Raw genomic sequence first — 27,623 nt, 5'->3', positions numbered from 1 at the left:
GGTGAGAAACTGTGTTATGCAATATACACGTATATAATACTGAATATATAAATTAAATAAATACATAATTATACTGAGTTTAATATAGTGATTTTATATTCACATATATAATATAATATATATATATAATATATATATATAATATAAACTATTATATATAGAGACACATTCTCTATAGTGTCATTAGGTCACATATACATGCTTTTTTAAAAATGATGTATTATGCTATTTTTTAAAAAAGATATATATGCATTTATATGGCTATGTATGTATATACATATAAATTAATGGTAGATACAAATTAAAAATAAGAAGCTTAATTCTCCCTGTTGAAAATAAGGGAAAAGGTTTCCCTCTCCTTCTTTTTCTTATTTACCTTAGAAACTGCAAATGTAAGTACTTTTTCATCTCTCTGAAATGGACCCCTTGGAAGACTAGATAGATCTTTTGTCAGCTTTCTCAGCCAGGACTGTCTTTCTCAAAAAAACTGGGAGCCATCTTTTCAAAGCACAAACAGCAAGGGAGGTAACTCTAATGTCTCCCTGTGCCTGTGAAAAGGAGCAGCCTGATGTCAGGGTGCCTTGACTCAATTTGCAAAACTGCTTCTTATCATAAGGACCTAAGAAGTTTGCTTCTCCACCAGATGACGCCAACTAGCTTACACGGGTGCTTTTTAATTATGGAGAAGTTAGGATGAACCACGTGTGAAAAACTATGCTGTCAATTCTTCTATTTGAAGGCTGGATGCGGGAACTTCCCTGGTGGCACAGACGGTAAAGCGTCTGCCTGCAATGCAGGAGACCTGGGTTCGATCCCTGGGTCAGGAAGATCCCCTGGAGAAGGGAATGGCAACCCACTCCAGTACTCCTGCCTGGAAAATTCCATGGACGGAGGAGCCTGGGAGGCTACAGTCCATGGGGTCGCAAAGAGTCAGACACAACTGAGAGACTTCACTTTCTTTCACTTTATGAAACAGGAAGGAAGGAGGCAGGGCACAATCATTAAAAGAGTGATATAACCATTAAGAAAAACAGGGGACCACAAAAACAGCTAGCAACTACTAGGCCCAAAATGGTGGAAGATTAGACTTCACTAGACCTTGAGCCTCATTATGTGTTTACTGTAATATATAAGCATACACTGAAAGATACACCCACGGGCAGCATGACAGTTCTGAGGTGACCACAGAGACCAAAGAGTGGGCGGTGGCCCAATCTCTGGAAATATCTGCCCCTTTCCCAAAATACTTGTCATAATCCTCCCACTCATTAGCCTATGAAATTACCCAGCCCGTAAAAATGAACCACCCCATATAACAGGACTGCTCACACCTCCTGAGAGACACCACACTGCCTATGGAGGGTCTATCTCTCTAAATAAACCTGCTTTCACTTTATTATGGCTCACTCTTGAATTCTTTCCTACACAAAGCCAAGGATCCTCACTTGGTGGGCTGTCCCAAGAATTTGGAACTCACTGGAGACCTGGGACATGACCATCCTCTTGTACCCCATTTTTTCCTACAACAGATATTGTCTCTCCTGAAAACATGTATTACATGTAATGGGTGGACCTACTAGACTTTACAGAGGGCTGTGATTCCTTTCTGCTTTTGCAGTCTTTTAGCAGATCACCTGTGATGTTTATGACATTTTGGTTTAAAGCCTGCTGAATAACAGAAGAGTTTTCTTTCTCTTCAGCCTTTGTGGAGAGGATTCCCAGAATGGGAGAAGATTTTAATTTTAATTATAATTCCTCAGCAATATGCTATTTTTTTGCTTTTTATAAAAAAATTTTGGAATATAGGCTATCTTTTGAATTTAAGTTATTTATGCCCATTTTATGATGAAAAGTTAACTATTCTCATATTAAGCATGAGGAAAAAACTGCAGGAAAATTTCACTTGCTCAGTTCAGTTTCTTTGACAGTGCATAACTAACTATACTTTAAATTTTTAAAAAGGAAACACTACACACCATTTGATAATAGACATTTTTACTGTGGTTTGCATATTTGTAACCTACACTGATAGGGACAGAATAGGATAGTTACACTGGTAGTTGTAGAAGTCCCAGGATGGGATTACAGATAGAGAGGAAAACCAAGGGGACTCTGGGAGATCAATGCATGTTAACGATTGCTTAAGAAACCGATCAGAATGTTGCATAAGAAGAAGGCTTGCTTAACTATAAAACCATAAATAAAAGCACAAGATATGCCCCAGGTCATTAAGTGAAACAAACAAAAAAAGAGGCCTGCATTCTGCTGGTTGAGTTCAGCAAGATAAAGATACTTAGGACCAAAGTGAAAGTGAAGTCGCTAAGTTGTGTCTGACTCTTGTGACCCCATGGACTGTAGCCTACCAGGTTCCTCTGTCCATGGGATTTTCCACGCAAGAATACTGGAGTGGGTTGCCATTTCCTTCTCCAACTTAGGACCAAGGACAAGAACTTAAAGGAAGGGCACATTCCAAAGTAGGAAACTCTCATGATACAAAAGCCTGAGATGATTCAACATATTTTAGTATATGTTACCATCCTTCTGCTGGCTTAAGCAACTGCTATGACAGAGCAGAGCCCCCTTGCCTGCCAGCTTGCATCTCTCACAGTTCAGTTCAGTTCAGTTCAGTCGTTCAGTTGTGTCAGATTCTTTGTGACCCCATGAACTGCAGCACGCCAGGCCTCCCTGTACATCACCAACTCCCAGAGTTCACCCAAACCCATGTCCATTGAGCCGGTGATGCCATCCAACCATCTTATCCTCTGTCGTCCCCTTCTCCTCCTGCCCTCAATCTTTCCCAACATCAGGGTCTTTCCAAATGAGTCAGCTCTTCACATCAGGTGGCCAAAGTATTGGAGTTTCAGCTTCATCAGTCCTTCCAATGAACACCCAGGACTGATCTCCTTTAGGATGGACTGGTTGGATCTCCTTGCAGTCCAAGGGATCCTCAAGAGTCTTCTCCAACACCACAGTTCAAAAGCATCAATTCTTTGGCACTCAGCTTTCTTCACAGTCCAACTCTCACATCGATACATGACCACTGAAAAAACCATAGCCTTGACTAGACGGACTTTTGTTGACAAAGTGATGTCTCTGCTTTTTAATATGTTGTCTAGGTTGGTCATAACTTTCCTTCCAAGGGGTAAGCGTCTTTTAATTTCATGACTGCAATCACCATCTGCAGTGATTTTGGAGCTCAGAAAAATAAAGTCTCTCACTGTTTCCATTGTTTCCCCATCTATTTGCTATGAAGTGATGGGACTGGATGCCATGATCTTAGTTTTCTGAATGTTGAGCTTTAAGTCAACTTTTTCACTGTCCTCTTTCACTTTCATCAAGAGGCCCTTTAGCTCTTCTTCACTTTCTGCCATAAGGGTGGTGTCATCTGCATACCTGAGCTTATTGATATTTCTCCCGGCAATCTTGATTCCAGCTTGTGCTTCTTCCAGCCCAGTGTTTCTCATGATGTACTCTGCATATAAGTTAAATAAACAGGGTGACAATATACAGCCTTGACGTACTCCTTTTCCTATTTTGGAACCAGTCTGTTGTTCCATGTCCAGTTCTAACTGTTGCTTCCTGACCTGCATACAGGTTTCTCAAGAGGCAGGTCAGGTGGTCTGGTATTCCCATCTCTTTCAGAATTTTCCACAGTTTATTGTGATCCACACAGTCAAAGGCTTTGGACATAGTCAATAAAGCAGAAATAGATGTTTTTCTGGAACTCTCTTGCTTTTTCAATGATCCAGCAGATGTTGGCAATTTGATCTCTGGTTCCTCTGTCTTTTCTAAATCCAGCATCTCTCACAAGTGCCCTATATTAATAAGCCAACTTTCTTGTCTATCACTTTGCCTCTCACTGAATTCCTTCTGCCCTGAGACAAGTAAGCCCAGACCCCACGTGAGTGATTCTAATTAAAAGACCAGGGGTTCAAGTTCAAATCTCAGTTACATGGTTTCAACATGAGGTGAATTATTAGAATCTTTGGCCAAAAAGATTGCAGTTAATGAACTGACCCTAGGGTTCACAAATACGTATGAAGACAAAGTCCTTTCGATCAGAGAATATGTACTGGTGGAAATCTGCTTAGCTGTGCCTGCCTCCCCCAGTGTTTATTTATTTATTTTTAAGTAATTCATTTATTTTTGGCTGTGCTGGGTCTTTGATGCCGAGTACGGGTCTCTTTGTTGCTACACATGGGCTTTCTCTAGTTGCAGTAAGTGGGGGCTACTCTCTAGCTGAAGTCCAAGGGCTTCTCGTTGTGGTGGCTTGTCTTGGGGAGCACTGGCTCCAGGGAACACGGGCTTTAATAGCTGCCACTCACAGGCTCTAGAGTACACAGCTCAGTACTTGTGGTACACTGGCCTCCCTGCCCCAACGCGTGTGGGGTCTTAGTTCTCAGATCAGTGATTGAACCTGTGTCCCCTGCATTGGCGGGCAGGTTGCTAACCAGTGGACCACCAGGGAAGTCCCTCCTCCAGCGTTTAGTAACACTAATTTTGGAGTAGGTGATAAAGACTAACCTTACATAGATGGTCTGCCTAGCCTCCCAATTAAGTGAGGAGACTGAATATGACAAACATTACATAAAAATAATTTAATGTTCTGCTTTCAGCAATTCAAGCAATCCATGACCCTACACTACCGTTTTTTGAATATCTATTTTCAAAATTTTAATTTCCGTGCTGATCCATCAAATGATAATGTTTACACATATGAATGAAAACGCAGGCCGTCAGTACTGGCAAGCTCCAAGAAATCATGAACAGCATTGCTGCTGTTCAGTCACTGAGTCGTGTCTGACCTTTGGGACCCCATGGACTGCAGCTCTCCAGGCTCTCCTGTCCTTCCATCTCCCGGAGTTGGCTGAGAGTCAGACATCTAGAAAAACCATAGCCATGACTATATGGACCTGAGAGTCCCTTGGACTGCAAGGAGATCCTACCAGTCCATCCTAAGGGAAATCAGTCCTGAATATTCACTGGAAGGACTGATGCTGAAGCTGAAACTCCAACACTCTGGTCACCTGATGTGAAGAGCTGACTCATTTGAAAAGACTCTGATACTGGGAAGGATTGAAGGCAGGAGGAGAAGGGGACGACAGAGGATATATGGTTGGATGGCATCGCTGACGCAATGGACACGAGTTTGAGTAAGCTCTGGGAGTTGGTGATGGACAGGGAAGCCTGGCGTGCTCTCCATGGGGTCGCAAAGAGTCGGACACGACTGAGCGACTGAACTGAACAGAACTGAGGGGAGCAAAACTTGCCACCCTAAAATATGCCTCTTTGGCATATTAAATTATACCAAGCTGTCTGTTTTCTAAGAAACACATAAAGTAAATAATCTGAAAACCAAATAGGAGTTACCCTTTCATTAGAAACGTTCACATTTGTAAGGAAAAAATCCATTTGTAAAGGTATTTCCTTCACTGTACCAGGCAGAGGAGGATGACCAAAGCTCTTATGGACAGAGGAGGCACTGAGTTAAGTCTGCACAACAACCTCCCCCTTGCTCACGGTGCTTTTCCATGCCTGATTCTCCCCACCCTCAACATCCTCTTTCGCCTTCAGCTGAGAATGGTATTTAAGATGAGGACTTTGGCCATTTTGGCCATCTACTCAGTTTTTCTGAGTCTCTCCCACAGACATGGGTTATTACACTTTTGTTTGAGTTTTTCCCATTTATTTGTCTCATTTCAATTTAATTATTAGACTACGCAAAGAACCTAGAAGGGTAGAGGAAAATTTCTTCCTCCCCAACGACAGTAGTTCAACAAACTTTATCTATTTGAAGGCAGGGCCTGTATTTTTAGCCTTTTTTAAGCCTTGTTTAAAGTAGTAATCAGATAAGAAAAATCATCTTATATCCTAGAGGGAAGGGTCTAATTAAGTTTTTGAGGAAAGGTAATGATAATTAAACCTAAAATTTTCCTAAGAGCAGGAAACACTGAACATAGACTAGATAGAAATTCTAGAAAAGGAAAGATGAAATCAACTTGCTTTAAAATTAACAATATTTACCTGAGAGCATTTTGTTCTATCTTTTCATCAATATCACTGAAGATCTGCTTAAACTCCAAGTCTCCAGGAAATGAATTTAACAAACAATGTAGGTCAAAAGAATTGTGGGGATATTCATCTCCCCAATCCATCCTGAGGAATAAGAATAAAAAATGTCAGTTTCCCCAAAATGAAAGAAAAAAAAAAAACCCTCAAGTTGTGATACTAACCCAAAATTTTAATTCTGATTTATAGGCAAGATACAGCAGTAGAAGAAGTAGGATTATTTTTAATCTAGGTAGACTGTTTTGTTATTTAAATTTCATGAGGTGTGACCTAATTTTCACACCTCTACGGTTTAAAAACTGAAAAGAGACAGAGACTATCTGAGCATCCACTTCTCATTGTAACAAAGAGCTGCAGACTATACTGTGAAGCCTCAGAGACCACCGTGAACAAGTGTAGTTGCTTCGAAAATTCAGCAACTCCCTCCACTCCTGTCAACATACTGACCTAGTAATGCTGACCTGAGAATTTATTACAGTCTCATCCTATGGTCTATTAATATGTGAAGAAGGCAGCTAAAACTCTAATAGACACACTCATCCTTAATTATTTAATTATTAATAAATGCAAGTAATTTCCTCTCATACAATAAAACAGCTAAAGATTTCTCATAGGTTCTATCTGGCACTTCACAGAAGTAGTTTTGGAATAAAGTTTTTATTTTTCTTCAGAGATTTTAAGAGAAAAACATTTAACTAAACATTTCAATATAGCAATCCATGGCATCACAGGACTTATCTGAAACTCGGCTAGTTCCAAATACAGAATAAGCATGGATATACCATTTTAAAATATCAAAACTCCTCATACACTTGGATTCTCCTATCTTAAAATATTTTGCAGTAAAAGGTTTAATTTTATTTGAAAACAAATTATTTCTCTATAATATGCCATAATTAACATTAACTTGAAATCAGGCAAAAAAAAAAAAGTCTCCAAAACTATAAGCTAAGTGGTAGATAATGTTATGTCCATTGGAAGTTATGCTTTAGGACAACAAAACCTCAATATTTCCATATACCAATGAGTTTGATATCCTCCTATCTTCCCAGTAGCTCAACTATTACCAGAATGTGTGTGCATGTGCGCCCATTCACTCAGTCATCTCTGACTCTTTGTGACCCCGTGGACTATAGTCCACCAGGCTCCTCTCTCCATGGAATTTTCCAGGAAAGAATACTGGAGTGGGTTGCTATCTCCTACTCCAGGGAATCTTCCCAACCCAAGGGTTGAACCTGCATCTCCTGTGTCTCCTGCATTGGCAGGTAGGTTCTTTAATACTGAGCTACCTGGAAAGCCCCCAACAGTCATTTCTAAATCCAACAGCCAATATCACTAATAATGAATTCAGTTTGTATTATTTGTATATTTTTAAATCTTTTTAGGTAGTTCAACTTTTCAGATGATGAGTTACTCAAAAAGTGTTACAAGAAAGGAAAATTTCACTTTTGTAATGGAAAGACTTGAATGGCTGACGGTTCTCAGACTTGGTAAATATTTTGTTTGTAGTCAGCTTCTCTGTAATAAAACAAGTTATAATATAAATACTCTGTTCAGAGTTGTTCCAATTTGTCAATATTGTAAAGAGTCATTACTTCAGACTCCACACAAAATTAAAGAAAATAAGTGTCATAGTTAGCTTAAATATAATAGCAAACTAGTAATATAATTTGCTATATAGCTACTGTACAGATATACTATACTGTATATCTACTATGTATAAAGGACTTTATTTACATCACCTTCCTTAATCTTCATAATAACTCTAAAAATAGTTATTATCCTCATTTATGGGGAGGGAACCCAAAGAGATCCATGTTACATAGCTACCCAGTGTTAGCAGTAGGGTTTGAACCCAGACCTGTTTGGTTTTTTTTTTTTTCTTTTTTTTTTTAATTATTATTTTTTTTTATTAGTTGGAGGCTAATTACTTCACAACATTTCAGTGGGTTTTGTCATACATTGATATGAATCAGCCATAGAGTTACACGTATTCCCCATCCCGATCCCCCCTCCCACCTCCCTCTCCACCTGATTCCTCTGGGTCTTCCCAGTGCACCAGGCCCGAGCACTTGTCTCATGCATCCCACCTGGGCTGGTGATCTGTTTCACCATAGATAATATACATGCTGTTCTTTTCGCAACATCCCACCCTCACCTTCTCCCACAGAGTTCAAAAGTCTGTTCTGTACTTCTGTGTCTCTTTTTCTGTTTTGCATATAGGGTTATCATTACCATCTTTCTAAATTCCATATATATGTGTTAGTATGCTGTAATGTTCTTTATCTTTCTGGCTTACTTCACTCTGTATAATGGGCTCCAGTTTCATCCATCTCATTAGAACTGATTCAAATGAATTCCTTTTAACGGAAAGAAGGACACCACATAATGATCAAAGGATCAATCCAAGAAGAAGATATAACAATTATAAATATATATGCACCCAACATAGGAGCACCGCAATATGTACGGCAAACACTAACGAGTATGAAAGAGGAAATTAATAGTAACACAATAATAGTGGGAGACTTTAATACCCCACTCACAACTATGGATAGATCAACTAAACAGAAAATTAACAAGGAAACACAAACCTTAAATGACACAATGGACCAGCTAGACCTAATTGATATCTATAGGACATTTCACCCCAAAACAATCAACTTCACCTTTTTCTCAAGTGCACACGGAACCTTCTCCAGAATAGATCACATCCTGGGCCATAAATCTGGTCTTGGAAAATTCAAAAAAAATTGAAATCATTCCAGTCATCTTTTCTGACCACAGTGCAGTAAGATTAGATCTCAATTACAGGGAAAAAATTGTTAAAAATTCAAACATATGGAGGCTAAATAACACGCTTCTGAATAACCAACAAATCATAGAAGAAATCAAAAAAGAAATCAAAATATGTATAGAAATGAATGAAAATGAAAACACAACAACCCAAAACCTATGGGACACTGTAAAAGCAGTGCTAAGGGGAAGGTTCATAGCATTACAGGCTTACATCAAGAAACAAGAAAAAAGCCAAATAAATAACCTAACTCTACACCTAAAGCAACTAGAGAAGGAAGAAATGAAGAACCCCAGGGTTAGCAGAAGGAAAGAAATCTTAAAAATCAGGGCAGAAATAAATGCAATAGAAACTAAAGAGACCATAGCAAAAATCAACAAAGCTAAAAGCTGTTTGGTTTTAAAACTTGAGATTGTTGGTCTCTTGAGAAATGAATCAGTTATTGCATATAAAACATTGTGGAATATAGAAATGATATTAATCAAAATGTTAAAATGGTTATCCTTGGACAGACAGGATAGACTATGATTGATTTTTATTTTCTTTTTCATATTTAGCATTTTCCTATGTTTTGCAATAAGTAATTATCATTTTATATATAATTAGGAAAATAGTTTTTAAAAATTAGTCTTGCTCTCAGGAGGTGTACAATCTCTCATTTTAAATTTCCTATATGTCTTCATTTGAAATATCTCCCAATTTTAATGCTTCTCTCCTGCCAATCATAATTATCATTTCTTTCAAAATCTGATTCAAATCTTACTTGATTCCTCAGTATCTCGACTATGACCATTTCATCAAAATTTTTTTATTGTTTTGTTGTATTTGTGCTTATGAATGCTTGTTAAAAGAAAATCTGTTGTTTTGTATGATTTCAACATTGAATATGTACGCTCTGTTCTTCACTGAAATCAGCTCTGGAGTAAAACTATGATGTTCTGAAACATGTCAAACATTCAAATGAGGTTGGTGACCAGAATTCTGAAGGATTCCCATCTACATGGTTGCATGATTTCGCCCAATTAATCTCAGTGGAAAAGTTAATCAATATATACAAAGACTTTCTTTATAAAGGAATGATATTAGAAAGAAATGCCATCTGATAACAATGATGTGATACCAGAATGATGAGGGTTCGGAATTTCCTATGACAGCCGTAGATCAGTGATGCTTCCATATGTACGCTAAGGTGTCAAGGTGATGAAGGACAAGAGAAGCAAGAGTCATCTTTATAGAGGCAGTAACGCTCAAGATGCTGTGTGACAGGATAAATGAAAACTTGAAGGGCAAACTGTAACTAACAAGATGAGAAAATTAACCTTAATGAATAGGAATGAGTAGGACCAACTTGAGAAATAAATAAAGGAGGGGGAGCACAGGCAGGTGACACTCTAAAGTCTGGGTTCAGAAGTGTCCCTTTTAGGATGGCAATGACGACTGTGGGACTGTGATGAGAAAGAAGCAAGCAAAGAAGGAGTATGAGCAAAGACACCAAACTTCCCATTTCCTGTGTGTAGTCTGTGGGCACACACTGTGTCTGACACTGTGAAGAAGGAGCAGAGACACAGTGACTGAACAGTCTCTCCCTCTCCAGGAACGGTAATAAGACGGTAAGAAAGGGGGCCGGGGACTCCCCTGGCGGTACAGTGGATGGGACTCCGCCTGCAGATGCAGGGGACAGGGGTTCCATCCGTGGGGTTCCAGAAGGATTCCACGTGTTGCAGAGGGACTGGGCCTGTGCACCACAACTGCTGAGGCCCATGAGCCTAGAGTCTGTGCCCTGCAACGAGGAAGACCACCGCAGTGAGAAGGCCACGCACCGCAAGTGGACAGCAGCCTCCGCTCTCCACAACTGGGGAGAGCCCGCAGACAGCGATGAGGACTCAGCGGAACCAAAAATAAAATAAAGAAGTAAAAGTTAAAAAAAAAAAGAAAAAAAAGGGAGCCAGTAGGAAACCCCCCTGCTATATTCTAAGTAAAAGATAACTATGACCTCAACAGTAGGAAAGTCAATTATTGAGGGACCAATGTAATTTGGGAAATATTTCAGTGGTACTTCAAAAAGATAGAATTACCTTTAAAAAAAAAAATCTAAGGGGAAAAAGGAAAGGGTTATGAAGTTATAGATCAAGATATAGGTTTATATTCTCTTTATGTTCCTGTTTATGTTCTGTTTATGTTATGAGACTTCCCTGGTGGCTCAGAGGGTAAAGCGTCTGCCTACAATGTGGGAGACCTGGGTTCGATCCCTGGGTTGGGAAGATCCCCTGGAGAAGGAAATGGCAACCCACTCTAATACTCTTGCCTGGAAAATCCCGTGGACGGAGGAGCCTGGTAGCTCTAGTCCCTGGGGCTGCAAAGAGTCGGACATGACTGAGCGACTTCACTTTCACTTTATCTTCCTACAAATTGTCATTAGGGACACAATAGTAATTTGACATAATGAATGAAGTCTCTTACCCTAATCTATGATCAATTAAAGATGGGACGATAACTTTTTAAAGTACAATAACTTTTTTTGAAATTTCCATTCAATAACACTTTTTTTTTCAGTAACACTTTTTAAATGTTCATTCTCCTATAATGTTTCTGGTCACTTTATGTATAAGATTAAAAAAAACCTGTTTAATATTTTAAAGAAGTATTAGCACCTGATATAATATTAATTATTGCCTTTTAAAGATGAACTATGTTTGATGAATTATCTCTAAGCCAAATATCTGTAAGTCAAATTTCAGCCATAGGCAAATTAAAACAGTTGAGTTAAAAATTCCTAAGAACAGTGACTATAATAAAATATGAAAATATTATAAGCACTGCCAGAAGACATTACAGTAAAGCAATAAAACTAACGATACCTTATGTGATCAAAAGAAGGCACACAAAAGTAATTTTGGAATCTCACTTGTCCTTTAACATATTTAAAAATGATACCTTTCTATCCTAAGGAGTCTTCTTTATTTAAACACATAAAATGGTTAGAGTTCTTATCTTTTTACGGTTTCTTCAATAATAAAGATCCTGATTGCCATTCTTCTTAAGATCTACACGATCAAAAAGGAGTGAAAGAGAACAACCAACCCTTGGGAAGAAGCTCACACTGAAATTTAGTTAGTAAAGGAAACATCTGGATCATGTGATTTCTTCTCTTGTGAGAAACTCCAGGGAGCAGGGTCACATGGCTCTCGCATCTATGGACAGACTGTGGAGTTAATATATCCACCAGTTCTAGCTCACGTGAAACCTTACCATTCAATATTATGATCTAGCCTAAAACAAATACAGTTAATTAGCACAGTAAGGAAGTGGGATATCTTGATCAATTAAAAAATAATTATATGTACCACATGTAACTGAACACATTTGAAAATGTTGTTCTGTAATAAAACACCATTTAATTCTAAACATCACTGACAAGGAATCAATAGACTTGACTTCTGATCCTGGTCAGCCAATGCCTCTGTGACTTTGGGTGAATCACTGAGTCTTTCCAGGGGGATGGAGGTTAGGTTCCTCATTCATAAAATGAGGTGAATGGATTTATTAGGCTCTGAGGTTTCTTCCAGCCATAAATTTGCTGTATTCTAAAAAATGGTAGGATAAGGACATATTTCTGAACCCCTCAAATTAACTCTTCCCATGGACTATTTCATTCATCAATATCATCATTTTTTTCTGTATCCCAGACTCTCAGAGCTAGTTTTAATTTTTCCCTTTTCCCTTTCCCCAGGACTACTACATGAAAAGCTAAAGCAGAATCTATAACTTAGCAAGAAATATTATGTGAAAAGAGGAAACGTGAGCAGCAAGACCTTCTTTCACCATAACAGGTAGATGCCCCATGCTGATGTTCCATTTCACAACCTGCAGCTCCTTAAAATATTCTAAAAAAACAATCAGCCCTTGTTTCTGGGTTCCTCTGAACTGACACACTCTTTACACAACAAATGATGTCTGAGACCAACTGATCTGGGGGCATTTTGCCTCCACAAGGGAAAAGGAGACATTAGAGGTCATATCTTTGCGGCCATCATGTATCCTTGGTATTTTTTGCATTATTTGTACTATATTCTTGTTTGGCTTAAATTTGCTGATTTGATAAAGAAGCAAAGTGAAAATAAACTTTGACCAGGTCATCATCCTTAAATCTGAACCAGCCTTTTCTTCTGGCCTGGTTCATTTTTACTTTTCCACTCATATGTATTCAGAAAGTAGTCTTTCTGTATCATTCACAAAATCCTGCCAACATTATATAACTCAAAACTTAACTTTTACTAAATCTTGACAATTTTATGTAGTTCAGGGAACTCATTTATTGGGACATGGATTAAAGGTATAATAACTAAATAATAATATTAAAGGTAATAACTAACTCTTATGTAGCATTTATATGGGCCATGCGTTGTCCTAGTTATTCATTTAATTCTTGCCTTAATCCTATATGACTTCCCTGGGTGGCTCAGTCAGTAAGGAGTCTCCCTGCAATGCAGGAGACCTGGGTTTGATCCCTCGGTCAGGAAGATCCCCTGGAGAAGGAAATGGCAACCCACTTCAGTATTCTTGCCTGGAGAATCCCCATGGACAGAGGACAGGGTCACAAGGAGTCAGACACGACTGAGAGGCTAAGACTAAGACTTTAATCCTATGTAACAGGTACTATTATAGTTGCTGTTGAGTCGCTAAGTACTATTGAACTCTATTGCAACCTCATGGACTATATAGGCTCTTCCATCCAAGGGATTTCCCAGGCAAGAATACTGAATGGGTTGCCGTTTCCTTCTCCAGGGGACTCCCTATATCACGACCCAGGGATTGAACTCACATCTCCTGCACTGGCAGGGAGATTCTTTACCACTGAGCCATCAGGGAAGCCCTGGTTCTATTACAATCTATGTAATAAAGATGTAGAAACTGAGGCACAGAGAGGTTCATGACTTGCCTGAGATCACTTCTATAGGAAGCGGCAAAGCTGGGATTCAGACTGCTTCAAAGGCCATCTGTCCTTAATTTGCAATGTTTTAAACTGTCTCTCTGTATAAAATTGTACCTTTTTATCTTACACATGTTGACTTGCCATATATATTTAACAGCTTTCCATAGAACAATTATAAATTTCATTCATTACGAAGCCTATGTAATTTCCAATTTTTTGTTCTATTTTTTTAAGGCTAGGTCTTTCCCTATATTTCAGAGTTGCCAAAAATTTATTTCTTTTCATCAATTATTGAGAGTTGAAATTTTAATGTTTTGGCCTCCCCAAAGACTAAGAAACAACTCAAATGGATCTCCTTTTGCTGACAATCATTTCAAATACCTTATACATTAAAGTCTTATAACAGGAAAAAATGAACTTGTTATTTTATTCAATTTATTTTTGCAACTCTCAGCTATACATAGCTTTTCCCCAGACTGTTGTGCTTTCTACTAATTATTGTGGAAGTTCTGATTATCATAATTATATAACTAGAATATTGATATACATCCAGTAAGTACTCATATTAACATATTACAGCTATTAAAATCCCCTTTGATAAAATATATAAAATACTTCATTGTAACTCCTCTATTAGTAATTTATGTACGTGTATGTATGAAGTAGAAATTGACAGGATCAGTCAGAATACACTACTGTAACTTGACAAGCAAACAGAATTAATTGTCATATGCTTTATTCACCAAATTGACATTGCTTTATTTTTCAGTGCACCTCTCTTTCCAGAAAATATTTTCATTTTAATAACTCTTTATAATTTTCAACATGTAAGCCTAGCATCTCTTGCTTTATTACTACAGTAAAATCAAGATAATTGAAAATGAATTTAAGAAATTTTTTATAGCTTGCAATTCATATTTCACATGATTTAAAAGTCATAAAATTATTACATATTTTGAGATTAGAACTAAATAATGTCACAAATTATGGGATTATGATTAACTTATGAATTTTCAAGTACAGTAAAACCTTAGTAATTTGGAAAACAGTACATCTGCCTTAGAAAGTTTAAGTTATTGAAGCACTTTTTAAAAAGCAGACGTGTTATGTAGCAAATGGGGATAATAAGCAATTTATGAGATGTCAATTATATTTTTAAGAAACTCTATTTTAATAAGTAGGCAAGAATGCTTTGAACTTAGCATGCATTTTGTATTGAAGTGGATGCTTCTAAAGAAGTTACAAGTTGAAGAATTTATCCTAAACTCTTAATATTATTGATTAGCTAGTTAAATTAATGTGATACTACTCTCTAAATTTTGGTAATTAATTAAATCAGTCGGATAAATAAATCCATCCATTAAAATACCCTTTTATGACTTTTCGGGGCTTTTCACCATCAATTACCATCGACTACTCCTACCATCATCAATATCCCTTTCAGCTGACTATAAACATGTTCAAGTTTCAAACCAACAAAACCCTCCTTAGATCTCCTTCCTTTCATAGCCTGGCATCTCAAAATAGCAGCCAAAATTCCTTAATCTTATGTTTTCATCCCTCACTTCTCGACCCAGAGCAATCTGGTTTCTGCCTCTGGCTTTATGTGGAAATTGACAAAATATTTTTCAGTCCCTATCTTACTCAGTCTCTGCACTCCTTGGTACTGACGGCTATTCTTTCTTAAAGCTGTCTTCTCTCTTGTCAATTTTCCTAAGTATTATGCCTTCCTAGCTCCCTTCTAGTCTCTTACACCGTTTATTCAGACGCTCCTTGAAGGAGTCCCCACTTCGGTAGCTGGCCAGCTCACATTTCTTTTTGTTATCTCATATATACTATCAGATATACAATGGTGGTGCATTTCTATGCTAGAGGACCCACCTTTCCTGGTCGTAACTGATTGATTCAGGGTTAGAAATCTGACGCAAGCTGAACCATCAGGTGCATACTAAATGAATTATGGTATCTGGAATGAAGGCAGGAACAGAGAATCACTGGTAGTAAACCAATTACATTACTTCCAGCCTCCCAAGAGAGGGTACATAGGTAAGTGGATTTTTCTGGCCGAGGCCCCTGTAATTGCCCAGTTCCTTTCCTCCTCTGACTCACTGATTGCTCAGTTTCTTTTTGGTTCTGTGAGATACACACGATAAATCCTTTCCCTGCCTAAGTGCCCAACAGCCACTTCTTTTTGTTTGTATAAATTAACAAGAGTAGTTTTTATTTAAACAAATAAGCATCTTGATTGGCTCCTCTCTCATCTCTGGCATGGAACACTGATATTCACCACAGGTTTCTCTCTAGACCTGCTTCTCATTTTAAACACTTTCCTTGAGCATTTTCATTCAAAGCAATTACTTTTTTTAATGTAATTTAACTGTTGTAGATTTATTTTATTTAAACAATTTTGATTTATTTTTATTCATTGGATTTTTTTCCTCATACCTCAAAAATCTCCTCCTATTAGTTTCATTTTACAGTGTTTTCAACTCTCCTTATTTCCCTTGCCTGAGCTGGAAAGAAGAATACAGAACTTTGTCTTATGCTTCCCTTCTTATCCATCTCATGTTGGAATTATTGGTTCTCTTCTTGCTCGGCATGCTTTTCATAACCTCTTTTATCTGTTATCTTGATGGTGAAAATTTCAAGTGTATGTCGCTAACTCTCTAAAATCGTCACACACATATCCAAGTACTTAAACTAGACAATGCACTTTGCTGATTCAAAGATCTCTTAAACTCAATATGTCCAAAATTTAATTCAAAATCTTTTTCTTAAAATGACTTTTCTTCCTAGGTTATAGGGTCTCCCTCTAATCTCCCTCTCCCATGCCTAGTATTGTGTCAGAAAACTATGGCACGTGTCTTTTCTATGGCCTGCAAGCCGAGACTGGTTTTTATATTTCTAATATGTTGTAAGCATTAAAAACAAAAAAAGAATATGCTAGGGTGGCCATATGTCATCCACAAACCCTAAAAAATATTTACTATCTGGCCTTTAATAGAAAATGTTTGCTGACCTCTATTTTAAATCGCCATCAAATGCTTTGACCCTTTCTCTTGCTAATATCTTAAATGGTCACCACTGCTCTTAAATGTAACTTTGCCTTCTTTTTGTACCAGCATCCTAAATCTGGAACACTATCTGGTCTCCAACACTCACATCTTGGGGTATAATAAGAAATTCATATTTGGTTTTTGCTACTCTTACCCTCTTCATTACTTCATCCTATGCGTCTCTTCCATTTGGCTATTATAGAGTTTTATCCTTTTTAATAAAACTGTAATCATAAGTATGGTGCTTCCTAGTTCTGTGAGTCATTCAAATGAATTATTGAACCTGTGGGAGCCCCTGAATTTGTTCAGCCAGGAAGAGCAGGTAAATCCAGTGCAGACCTCACTTGTTCATGTCTGAAAGGGGGGCAGTCTTGTAGGACTAAGATTTTAATTTGCTGTGACTGTGTGAACTCCAGGTAGTCAGCGTTAGAACTGTTAAACTTAACTGTATCACCAGGATGATATCTACATTGCATACAGGCATTAGACTTCTCATGTTACAAACCAATTCAGATCAGTTCACTACCCTGCCTAAACACCACTGAAGATTTTCCTCAAGGTATAGGACAACTCCAGGTTCTCTACCTAGTTATACACATCTATGTGTATGCAGGTGTGTGTGTCGGAGAAGGCAATGGCATCCCACTCCAGTACTCTTGCCTGGAAAATCCCATGGATGGAGGAGCCTGGTAGGCTTCAGTCCATGGGGTCACGAAGAGTTGGACACGACTGAGCAACTTCACTTTCACTTTTCACTTTCATGCATTGGAGAAGGAAATGGCAACCCACTCCAGTGTTCTTGCCTGGAGAATCCCAGGGATGGGGTTGCACAGAGTCAGACACGACTGAAGTGACTTAGCAGCAGCAGTAGCAGGTGTGTGTTTGTGTGTGTGTGTGTGTGTGTGTGTGTGTATATATATATATGTATGTGTGTGTATAGTTTGATTCCTAGGTCAGGAAGATACCCTGAAGAAGGAAATGGCAACCCACTCCAGTATTCTTGCCTGGGAAATCCCATAGATAGAGAAGTCTAGTGGACTATAGTCCATGGGATTGCAAAAGAGTTGGACACTACTTACTGATTAAACAACAATTTCATCAAATATATTTTTCTAACTGTTCTTGGTTAACATCATGAAATAGCCTTTAGCTATAACTCCTACTACAAATAATGCTTTTAGTAGAAAAACATGTTTATGGAAAGCATTTACTTCATCAATGTAGATAATACAATTTATAAAAACATACAATCATAATAACTTAATTTTTTTATTATCTTTAAACTGAAAAAAGTTATCTAACATTGTGGATTACACTATTTTTGAATGAATTTTAACAACTCAAATCATTTTTTTAAAATACTGTGAAAAGATAAAATATATTTGTGGTGAAAAATGAGGATTTTACATTCATTTATGTTTTCAAATAACATTTAAATGCGATACCTTAAAACTCTTTCTAGTTTCCATCTACCAAAAAAGGAAATTAGATAAAAGTGATCTGTAAGGACCCTTCTAGTTTTAAAATTCTATTATTTTAATCATGTGATCTACATCTTTAATATTTAATTTTCTGTTATACTGCGTTTGCAGTATACTTTCTAATTCTACAGTTCAATAGACGAATAATGTGTTGTTGGTTATAAACAAACTCATATGAAATGACCTGAAAATCTATTTAAAACGCAATCAGTGAAAGTAAATATTGGATTTCTTCATGTTAAATCTGAAAAGCCATCACTATACTTGCTTTTTACTTTATTTGCTGCTTAACATATCTCAACAGTGAATCTATCATATCAACATAGTCATCATGATCCAAGCTGCAAATAATAGAGAGTGTCAGTGTCAATTTTGCTTTCTCACACTTGCTTCCCTTCACTTCATCTGATTTTAATAATCCCTGTCAAACCACAAACAGTCCAAATTACCTTCATGACACAGAAGCTTTCAAGGAGCAGACAGAATCTCAACTTTCATTTAGCAACTACAAAAGAAAGCTGTCCAGCTGGACAAATATTATTTCCACACTTGACAATCTCTACAGTTGAGCATGCATTTTAATTTTAACTAAACCTGCCAGGAGTTTGATATGCGCTTCTTGTTTCGTGTAGATTGACTCATAGGATTATCAGACCAATGACTGTAATTGTGATGAAAGTACCCAGTATTTTTCTACTAAAAGACGAATCATACACCAAAACAGAGGGACTAAAATGAGCATATAAGAAGCAATGTGGAGATATGGATTGTAGAAAGAAAATTACTTAAATTAGGTAATTTAATTACTAAATAAAGTCTAAAGATACAGGACACATGCTTTGAAAAGTAAGAACTAATAAGTAAAAATAAAATGTAAAAACATTAAAAATTTTATGAATAGAAACCCTTGAGAAATAGGTCCTAAGAATGAAGTCTAAAGAGATTTTTAAAATTGCTTTGAATTGACTCAACTTCAAAGTCAAATTTCTAGAAGAGTTCTTTGTGTGAAATTACAATAAAACTGATGTTCCCTTTTTTTTTTTTCAAATCTTTTAGAAAATGTTTTGGCCATGCTGTGTGGCATGTGGGATCTTAGTTGCCCTGCTAGGGATCAAACCCACACCTCCTACATTGGATGAGCAGAGTCTTAACCATTGGACCACTGAGAAAGTACCATAAAACTGATGTTCTTTGCAAGATGTTAAAAAATCCACTCTATACTAATCAACATGTCCTGTACACGCAATGTGAAACTTCAAAAAATTCAGAGTAAAAATGAATATTGGTAGTAAGTTTGTAGAGGAGTAATAGAATAAATGTTACCTGTATAGCTATACATAAATGATTATATATTTGAAGCTTAATTTACTAAACTTAAATCCAAAAATTTCAAATGGTGAAATATTTCTGGGAACATTTCCTAAGCTGGGCCTGAATTCTTCCTAGAGTTATAGAACTTCAAAATTGCCAAATGTCAGTCTTCTCTCCAACCTGCTACACTCCACATTAGTCCCAGGCACTTCTTTCCCCAAAGGAAGTATTCTTAGGGCAGTTTCTCCCTCAAATCGGTCTTAGACACCACAACCCTTTTCTGTCTCTTTTGCTTGGACCTCTGACTGAACAATTTCATCCGTGTCCATGTCTCCCACTACCACTTGTGTTTGGAGCTCCTGTTTGAAGTGTCCAACTCCACATTGGATAACTCCCTTGGATATTCCACGGGTACCTTAAACTCAATATGCCCCCAAACAGTTTTATTATCTTCCCTCTGAGACGTCTTCCTTTTCTCGAGGTCCCTATAGTAGTTAACAGCATCACTATCAGCCTAGGTATTCAAGTTAGAAACGTGGGAATCCTCTCCCACATTCGAATGCTCCATCACCAATTGCACTGCCAGGCAATTGTCTTCCTTCATATTTGTCACTTTCAATCCTGTTCTCATATTGCACCTGTGAAATTCAAACTCCATCAGCTGGATTAACACAGCAGTTCGCTAAAGTGTCTCCCTATTTTCTGCATCATCTCCTAACACATTTTCTATCCTCCCACCAGAACGACCTTTGTTAAGGTAAGAGAGGAATCGGTGCTCACAGCAAGATTTCAACTCTAAGTGACTGGGAGAAAAACCATACACTTAAGCAAAAGAGAAAAATCAAAGGAAAGAGCTAATTTTTAATTTGTATGGGGAAAGGAAGTCTTCATTTTAGAAGTAATGAATTTTAAGTATAAGAATTACAACCATGTATAATAAACATAAAGCAATCATTTGGGAAAGGGGAAATGGGATATAAGAAGGAGGGGATGAAGCATATATTGTATAATTTATCATATAAACTAGGAATTTTTTGGAATAAAAGGGTACTAAAATAAAGAAAATTATATAATTTTTGAGATGTATACTTACAAATCAAGTAAGTGACTTTATAATATATGTGGACCAACATAAAATTATATTCAAATTTTTTTAAAAAATTCTGATATCTATGCCTGTTGAGGTAAAAAATCTTTATATTGACATCAAAAATACAAAAACAGATGGCTCTTAGTACTTTCAGTTCAGTTCAGTCGCTCAGTCGTGTCCAACTCTTTGCAACTCCATGAATCGCAGCACGCCAGGCCTCCCGGTCCATTACCAACTCCCGGAGTTTACCCAAACCCATGTCCACCGAGTCGGTGATGCCACCCAGCCATCTCATCCTCTGTCGTCCCCTTCTCCTCCTGCCCCCAATCCCTCCCAGCATCAGGGTCTTTTCCAATGAGTCAACTCTTAGCATGAGGTGGCCAAAATATTGGAGTTTCAGCTTTAGCATCAGTTCTTCCAATGAATATTCAGGACTGACTTCCTTCAGGATGGACTGGTTGGATCTCCTTGCAGTCCAAGGGATCCTCAAGAGTCTTCTCCAACACCACAGTTCGAAAGCATCAATTTTTCGGCGCTTAGCTTTCTTCACCGTCCAACTCTCACATCCATACATGACCACTGGAAAAACCATAGCCTTGACTAGACGGACCTTTTCTGGCAAAGTAATATCTCTGCTTCTTAATATGCCATCTAGGTTGGTCATAACTTTCCTTCCAAGGAGTAAGTGTCTTTTAATTTCGTGGCTGCAATCACCATCTGCAGTGATTCTGGACCCCCCAAAAATAAAATCTGACACTGTTTCCACTGTTTCCCCATCTATTTCCCATGAAGTGATGGGATCAGATGCCATGATCTTAGTTTTCTGAATGTTGAGTTTTAAGCCAACTTTTTCACGCTCCTCTTTCACCTTCATCAGGAGGCTTTTTAGTTCTTCTTTACTTTCTGCCATAAGGGTGGTGTCATCTGCATATCTGAGGTTATTGATATTTCTCCCGGCAATCTTAATTCCACCTTGTGTTTCTTCTGGCCCAGCGTTTCTCATGATGTACTCTGCATGTAAGTTAAATAAGCAGGGTGACAATATACAGCCTTGACGTACTCCTTTTCCTATTTGGAACCAGTCTGTTGGTCCATGTCCAGTTCTAACTGTTGCTTCCTGACCTGCATATCTGTTTCTCAACTTTAATCAACTTCTTAGTTGTTTCTATCCGTCACATTGAGTTTTCTAAAGAACATATTTTAAAAATATGATCATATTATTTTTGTAACTTTCCAAGATACATTTTATGGTTAGTAAATTTTAAATTGTTGACATTGCCAACAATGTCTGTATACATTATTTTTGTAACTTTCCAAGATACATTTTATGGTTAGTAAATTTTAAATTGTTGACATTGCCAACAATGTCTGTATACATTTTTTCAGGTGCAAATCTACCGGTAAATAATATTAAGTTCAGAGCAAATTCACTAGTGCAAAACATTGCCAGTTTTAATTTCTAATAATGAAATACACAAATATTTTAGCCAAATTATTTTTACAGTTTTTACTTTTTTGCCTCTATGCAAACTGCCTTTTTTGACCAATAAGCTAAAAAGACAAATCCATCAGACAAATATGTATGCTTATTTTCAATGTTTTGCTTGATTTAGATACTGCAAACTTGCAGGTTTTTCCAGGTTAACTTCATTCTGAACCTTAATATATAGTTATTTAATAAAAAATATGAGCTCCATCAAAATATTTCTCCCCATAAGTGTAGGTATTTCAAAACACAATTGTGGAATTTCACAGTTATGCTTTATATATCATTTGAGTTCTTATAAATTAATTTGTTCAGTTTTCCCCTTATTTCGGGGGGAAATAGTTCAAAGTCTTCCTGTTTACAGGCTCTGGTTTCAAAGTCCTCCTGTTTACAAGCAATTAGCTAAACTCTTCACATAAACTGAACTTTTTGACTTCCATTTGTTAAATGCTTTGACTAAATATTCCCAGTAGATTTTGCTGGAAACTGCAACCAAAATTTAGAGAACATTTTAACAAAAGTATTTAATGCCATGGTAGGAACTTTCATTGATTTATAAACTTACTCTTCAAAGTCTCAAAAATTTCTAAAATCCAAACAGATAAAGTATATACAGCCATGCTTGTTATTTTTATCAGCATCAACCTAACTATAAAAATTTACAGGCTGGTTATTTTGTGCATGTATAAGCATATTTGTACTTTTTGAGAATATATCTTCTATTTATATTGGTAGATTTTATAAACTCTTAGAGGCAATTATGAATTACACAAATATGTACAACATATTCTGAGTATACTACTCTCTGTAGGCTCTAAATTTATTCAAAATATTTTATGATGTTATATTCTACTTCAGCATATTTTTTATATCAGCAAGACCAAGTAATTTTACCATGTATGTTGCAGTTTGTCATTCAATTTACAATAGTATTCACAATATCAAGTGTTTCACATTTTACAGAATGAACTTCTGAATGCTTTACTTTAATCCCATGTATTAGACAAGAAACTTGAACCATTATTGGAATTGACCTTTTTACTAGAAATGTACAATGAGACTGAAGTAAAATTGCATTGTTTAAGAGCTGGTAAGTTCTTTTAAGAGAGACAATACATTAACAGTTACTGTTTCACCTTTAAGACGTGCACAAGAAAACCTGAAACTGAATGTGAATGAAATTAATTTAGCACAGTCACTGGATCTAAATGAAAAGTCATGCTTCATAGTGTGTGTGTGTGCTCAGTCGCTTAGTCATGTCCAATTCTTTGCGACCCCACGCACATAGCCTGCCAGGCTCCTCGGTCTATGGGATTTCTCAGGCAAAAATACTGGAGTGGGGTGCCACTTCCTTCTCCAGGGGATTGTCCCAAGCCAGGGATTGAACTTGCATCTCCAGTGGCTCCTGCACTGGCATACGGATTTTTTTAAAATTATTTATTTAAGCTGTGCTGGTTCTTCGTTGCTGTGTGGGCCTTTTCATAGTTGCAGGAGGCAGGGTTCTCATTGTGGTCGCTTCTCTTGTTGTGGAGCACAGGCTCAACAGTTGAGGTGTGCAGGCTTTGTTGCTCATCTTCCTAGACCAGGGATCAAACCTATGTCTCCTGCATTGGCACAGAGTGGTACACAAAGGTACCTTCTGCAGTGAAGCATCAACATGAAAAAGTCATATTTTCAGGCACAGTCTGAAAACAGACTGTGCAATATATGCAGATGCTTCTATGTCTCCTTGTCTTCATGTGGTCTGTGATATCACTACAGCCTCCACAGTGTGGGTTACACATTTAATTCTTGCTGGCAAGTCAAATGAAATTTAGTACTACTAACCGATAAATGTTCACAGTTATTTTCTTTCTCTCCCCCCTCCCAAATCACTGCCACCAAAACTGATTGTTACAAAATCACTGTCACCAAAAATGGTTGTTACAAAATAAAAAATGCGTTATCCAACAATAAAAGAAATAGTTGTAGATTTATATCATATGATACATAATAAAATCCTTATAGCAATATAAAGCTGGTACTGTATTCACTCTATGGTAAAATTGAATAAAGGGTGAGAAATGTGCGATCCACAGGCCAAAGCACGGGCTCAGCACAGCTGGTTTTGCATCAAGTGGCCAGGAGAGCTGGCAGCCCAGAGCATTCTTCCACCACCACCGCCTGAGCTCCAAAGGAGCTAGCTGATCTAACTGCTGGAGAGCATTTACTTTATCAGCAAGCACTCTTCCTGCTCTCCTTGAAGAAGATGTGCTAGCTTATATCACTTCTGGAAAGGCACTGGAAAAGAGAAATGGGAAGTGGCCAATTTAACCATATGTTACCGTGAGAATTCTGTTCACTGTACTGGGGTCTCAAATAGACAAACAAGGTGTAGTCTATCATAACCTATCCTGGTTTATTTATGTGTAACTATCAAATAAGGCTTCATTCAAAAGTGAAAACTCTGAGACAAAAACTAAACTGATGAAATACTGAGATGAAAGGTGTAAGGTGGGACTATTCCTGGGCCAATTGAATATATAATGCAATGTCAGTACATGGCATATTTTACTTTTACATCTATCTAAAAATTATTTATTCACCCACTTTTGGTTGCATTGGGTCTTCTTTGCTTCGTGTGGGGTTTCTCTAGTTTCCACGAGTGGGGGCTCCCCGTTGCTGCAGTGCACAGTCTCCCCATTGTGAAGCCTCTCTTGCTGCGAGCACAGGCTCAGGTGCACAACGGGCTCTGCTAGTTGCGGCACGTGGGCTCAGCAGCCGGAGCTCACGGGCTCTAGTGCAGGGGCTCAGTAGTCGTGGCACGCGGACTTCAGTTGTGTGCGGCATGTGGACTCTTCCTCACACCTGTGTCCCCTGCATTGGCACGCAGATTCCTATCCACTGTACCACCAGGGAAGTCTAGTACATGCTGCTGCTGCTGCTAAGTTGCTTCAGTCGTGTCCGACTCTGTGCGACCCCATAGACTGCAGCCCACCAGGCTCCCCCATCCCTGGGATTCTCCAGGCAAGAACACTGGAGTGGGTTGCCATTTCCTTCTCCAATGCATGAAAGTGAAAAGTGAAAGTGAAGTCGCTCAGCTGTGTCCAACTCTTAGCGACCCCATGGACTGCAGCCCACCAGGCTCCTCCATCCATGGGATTTTCCAGGCAAGAGCACTGGAGTGGGGTGCCATTGCCTTCTCTGGTCCAGTACATTTGATACTTTTCATATCAATTTAACATATAGAAAATGAAACTAAACCTATGGAAAATGAAAATCCACCTCTGTATGGCAAGAGATGGAAAGATTTCCAGAATGCTATAGTATTTATTATAAGAAGTAAATTGTATATATATAAAAAACTATATATGCATCATGACACAATGCAATACTTTTCAAAAAACCAACCTGCCCGCACTGCCTCCCTCCCCCACAGCCTCACAAACAGGAAGGATATACAACAAACTACCAGCAGTTGCTAAGCTGTGGGTGGTAGAACTGAAAAGGAACAGGGAAAAGGAAATTTTTACTCTTTATAATCTTTTTACCTTTGAACTTATAATGAGCATGCCTTACTTCTGATGCATGACAAACAAAAACAAACAAACATTACAAGGCATTAGCTAATGCAGTATTAACTTAGCGGCACACGTAACAAATGACCCAGAAGTTCTGTAAGACATTCCCTTTGGGCAGAGGAAAACAGAGAAGTCAAGTTGCCAAGGAAAAGGAAGATAAAGGTGAAAGCCCAGTGATCTCACAAAATCCATAGTGTCACAGGCCCCCCAGAGTTGTAAGACACTTAATCTCTCACTGGATATAGATTCAAACGCTCTCCAGTTCTGTGAATGATCCAACAACTAGTGAACGGAGGATATAAGGAGCCTCAGTCAGACAGTAAATAAGAGAAGTGATTCATCAGTTTGTCTCCTGTTCATTTCTCTTTTCTTCTGCAGCCTGGGCTCTTCCTAACTTCTAATTGCCAACGTGTAATCAGGGCCTCATCATGAGGTTTCTTTGTATGCAGTGGGATCCTACTCCTAAACCTCAGCCACAACTGCCTGCTCCACACTCACAAACGACCACCAACAGGGTGCCCTGGTAATGAAAATGGTGAGAATGTCCCTGGAGCATATAGAAAACTGCTTTGCGGAACCAGAACAGAAAATTCACAAATGAAAACAGTGAAAGATAAAATTGGAGAGGTATGCCAAGGTCAGATGGATATGCTGAGGCCTTTTATTCTCCAGGAGGAAAATATTTGTACTTTTATTCTACAGAGAACATGGAGTCATAAAACTTTTTTTTTTTTTTAACTAAGGCAGTACATGACTACTGTTTTACAAATATTTATTAAACAGGGTGTTAAGACGGTTTGGTGTGGGGTGAGAGAAGAGATGTAGGAGGATCAGTTAGAAGGACAGTGAATTAATCCAGATGAAGGTGATGATGAATAGGAAGAGGATGGGACCATGAGGAAAGCAAAGAGAACTTCTGAAATGACTTTCCAAGGTAAGACTAGATAAGAGTTTGGGGTCGCTGACCGAGGCAGGCGACTGATTATAGCTGAGAGCACAACCAGGCAGGTATGACATGTCCCAGGCATTAGAAGCTTGGACTTTAGACCCAAGTCATAAGAGACATCAGAAAAAAGATGTGAAAACTATAGTCATGGTAAGAGCCAGAAAGCTTGTGGATATGTCGTTAGAAAGTAGCAAAGGGTAAAATCCAGGGTGAGGCTCTTCCTTGGCAATAAAAAAAAAAAAAAAAATGACCAATTACAACAGAAAGAGCTAAGAGAGGTGGGTATCATACAGAGCAGGGCATCTTATTGACAATGGCTCTTACAGTCTTGTGGATGGCAGCCACAGATATCAGGCAGGGCACGCCCATGGCAGCCTCCAAGAAGCTAGCTGGGGAGTGGGTGACTACAAGGGCTGCCAATAAGATTTTCTGCTTGGTTGGGCCACAGGACAGGCCAGGGCAGTCAGATGAGACTATTGGGGATTTTACGTAGGAAGGGCTAAATAATTACAAAGTAATTCTGAAATTTTATCCTGGATGACAGAATGGTAGTTTATGAATAAATTAAAAAAAAACAAAAAACTTAGGAGGAAAATGTTAACAGAACATACAACAAATACAATTTTAGACATGATGATTTTGAACAGGTCACAGAAATTGGTAATGTCCAGAATAGAGATGCAGCAGATATATGAGTAGAATGCATGGGAAAACATAGTGCTCATAATGTCACACTGAAGTCCAGGACACCAAAACTCAGAGAGTATCTCTCAAACTTTTTGAATTATGACCTACAAGGTTAAAAAAAAAATGCATTGAAATCTAATGTGTAAGTGTGCACACATATCTTAAATGAAAGTCTCATGAAACACTGCTCCTCTTGCTTTGATCTAT

General features: G+C 38.0%; 1 protein-coding gene across 2 annotated transcripts in view; it reads right to left on the bottom strand.

The window, feature by feature from the left end:
* Positions 1 to 27,623, bottom strand: part of KIAA0825 (KIAA0825 ortholog) — a 436,774-nt gene that overhangs the window by 367,882 nt on the left and 41,269 nt on the right. For both annotated transcript variants that reach the window (XM_043464654.1, XM_043464655.1), the window contains exon 3: positions 6,025 to 6,156. In XM_043464654.1, the coding sequence (XP_043320589.1) occupies positions 6,025 to 6,155 (131 nt within the window). In that variant the 5' untranslated portion in view covers position 6,156. The remainder of the gene's footprint in view (positions 1 to 6,024; positions 6,157 to 27,623) is intronic.

This window comes from Cervus canadensis, chromosome 4 (assembly GCF_019320065.1).
Source record: "Cervus canadensis isolate Bull #8, Minnesota chromosome 4, ASM1932006v1, whole genome shotgun sequence".
NCBI lineage: Eukaryota > Metazoa > Chordata > Mammalia > Artiodactyla > Cervidae > Cervus > Cervus canadensis.
Note: the sequence above shows the minus strand (reverse complement) of the source record. Positions and strands in the feature narration are given on the sequence as shown.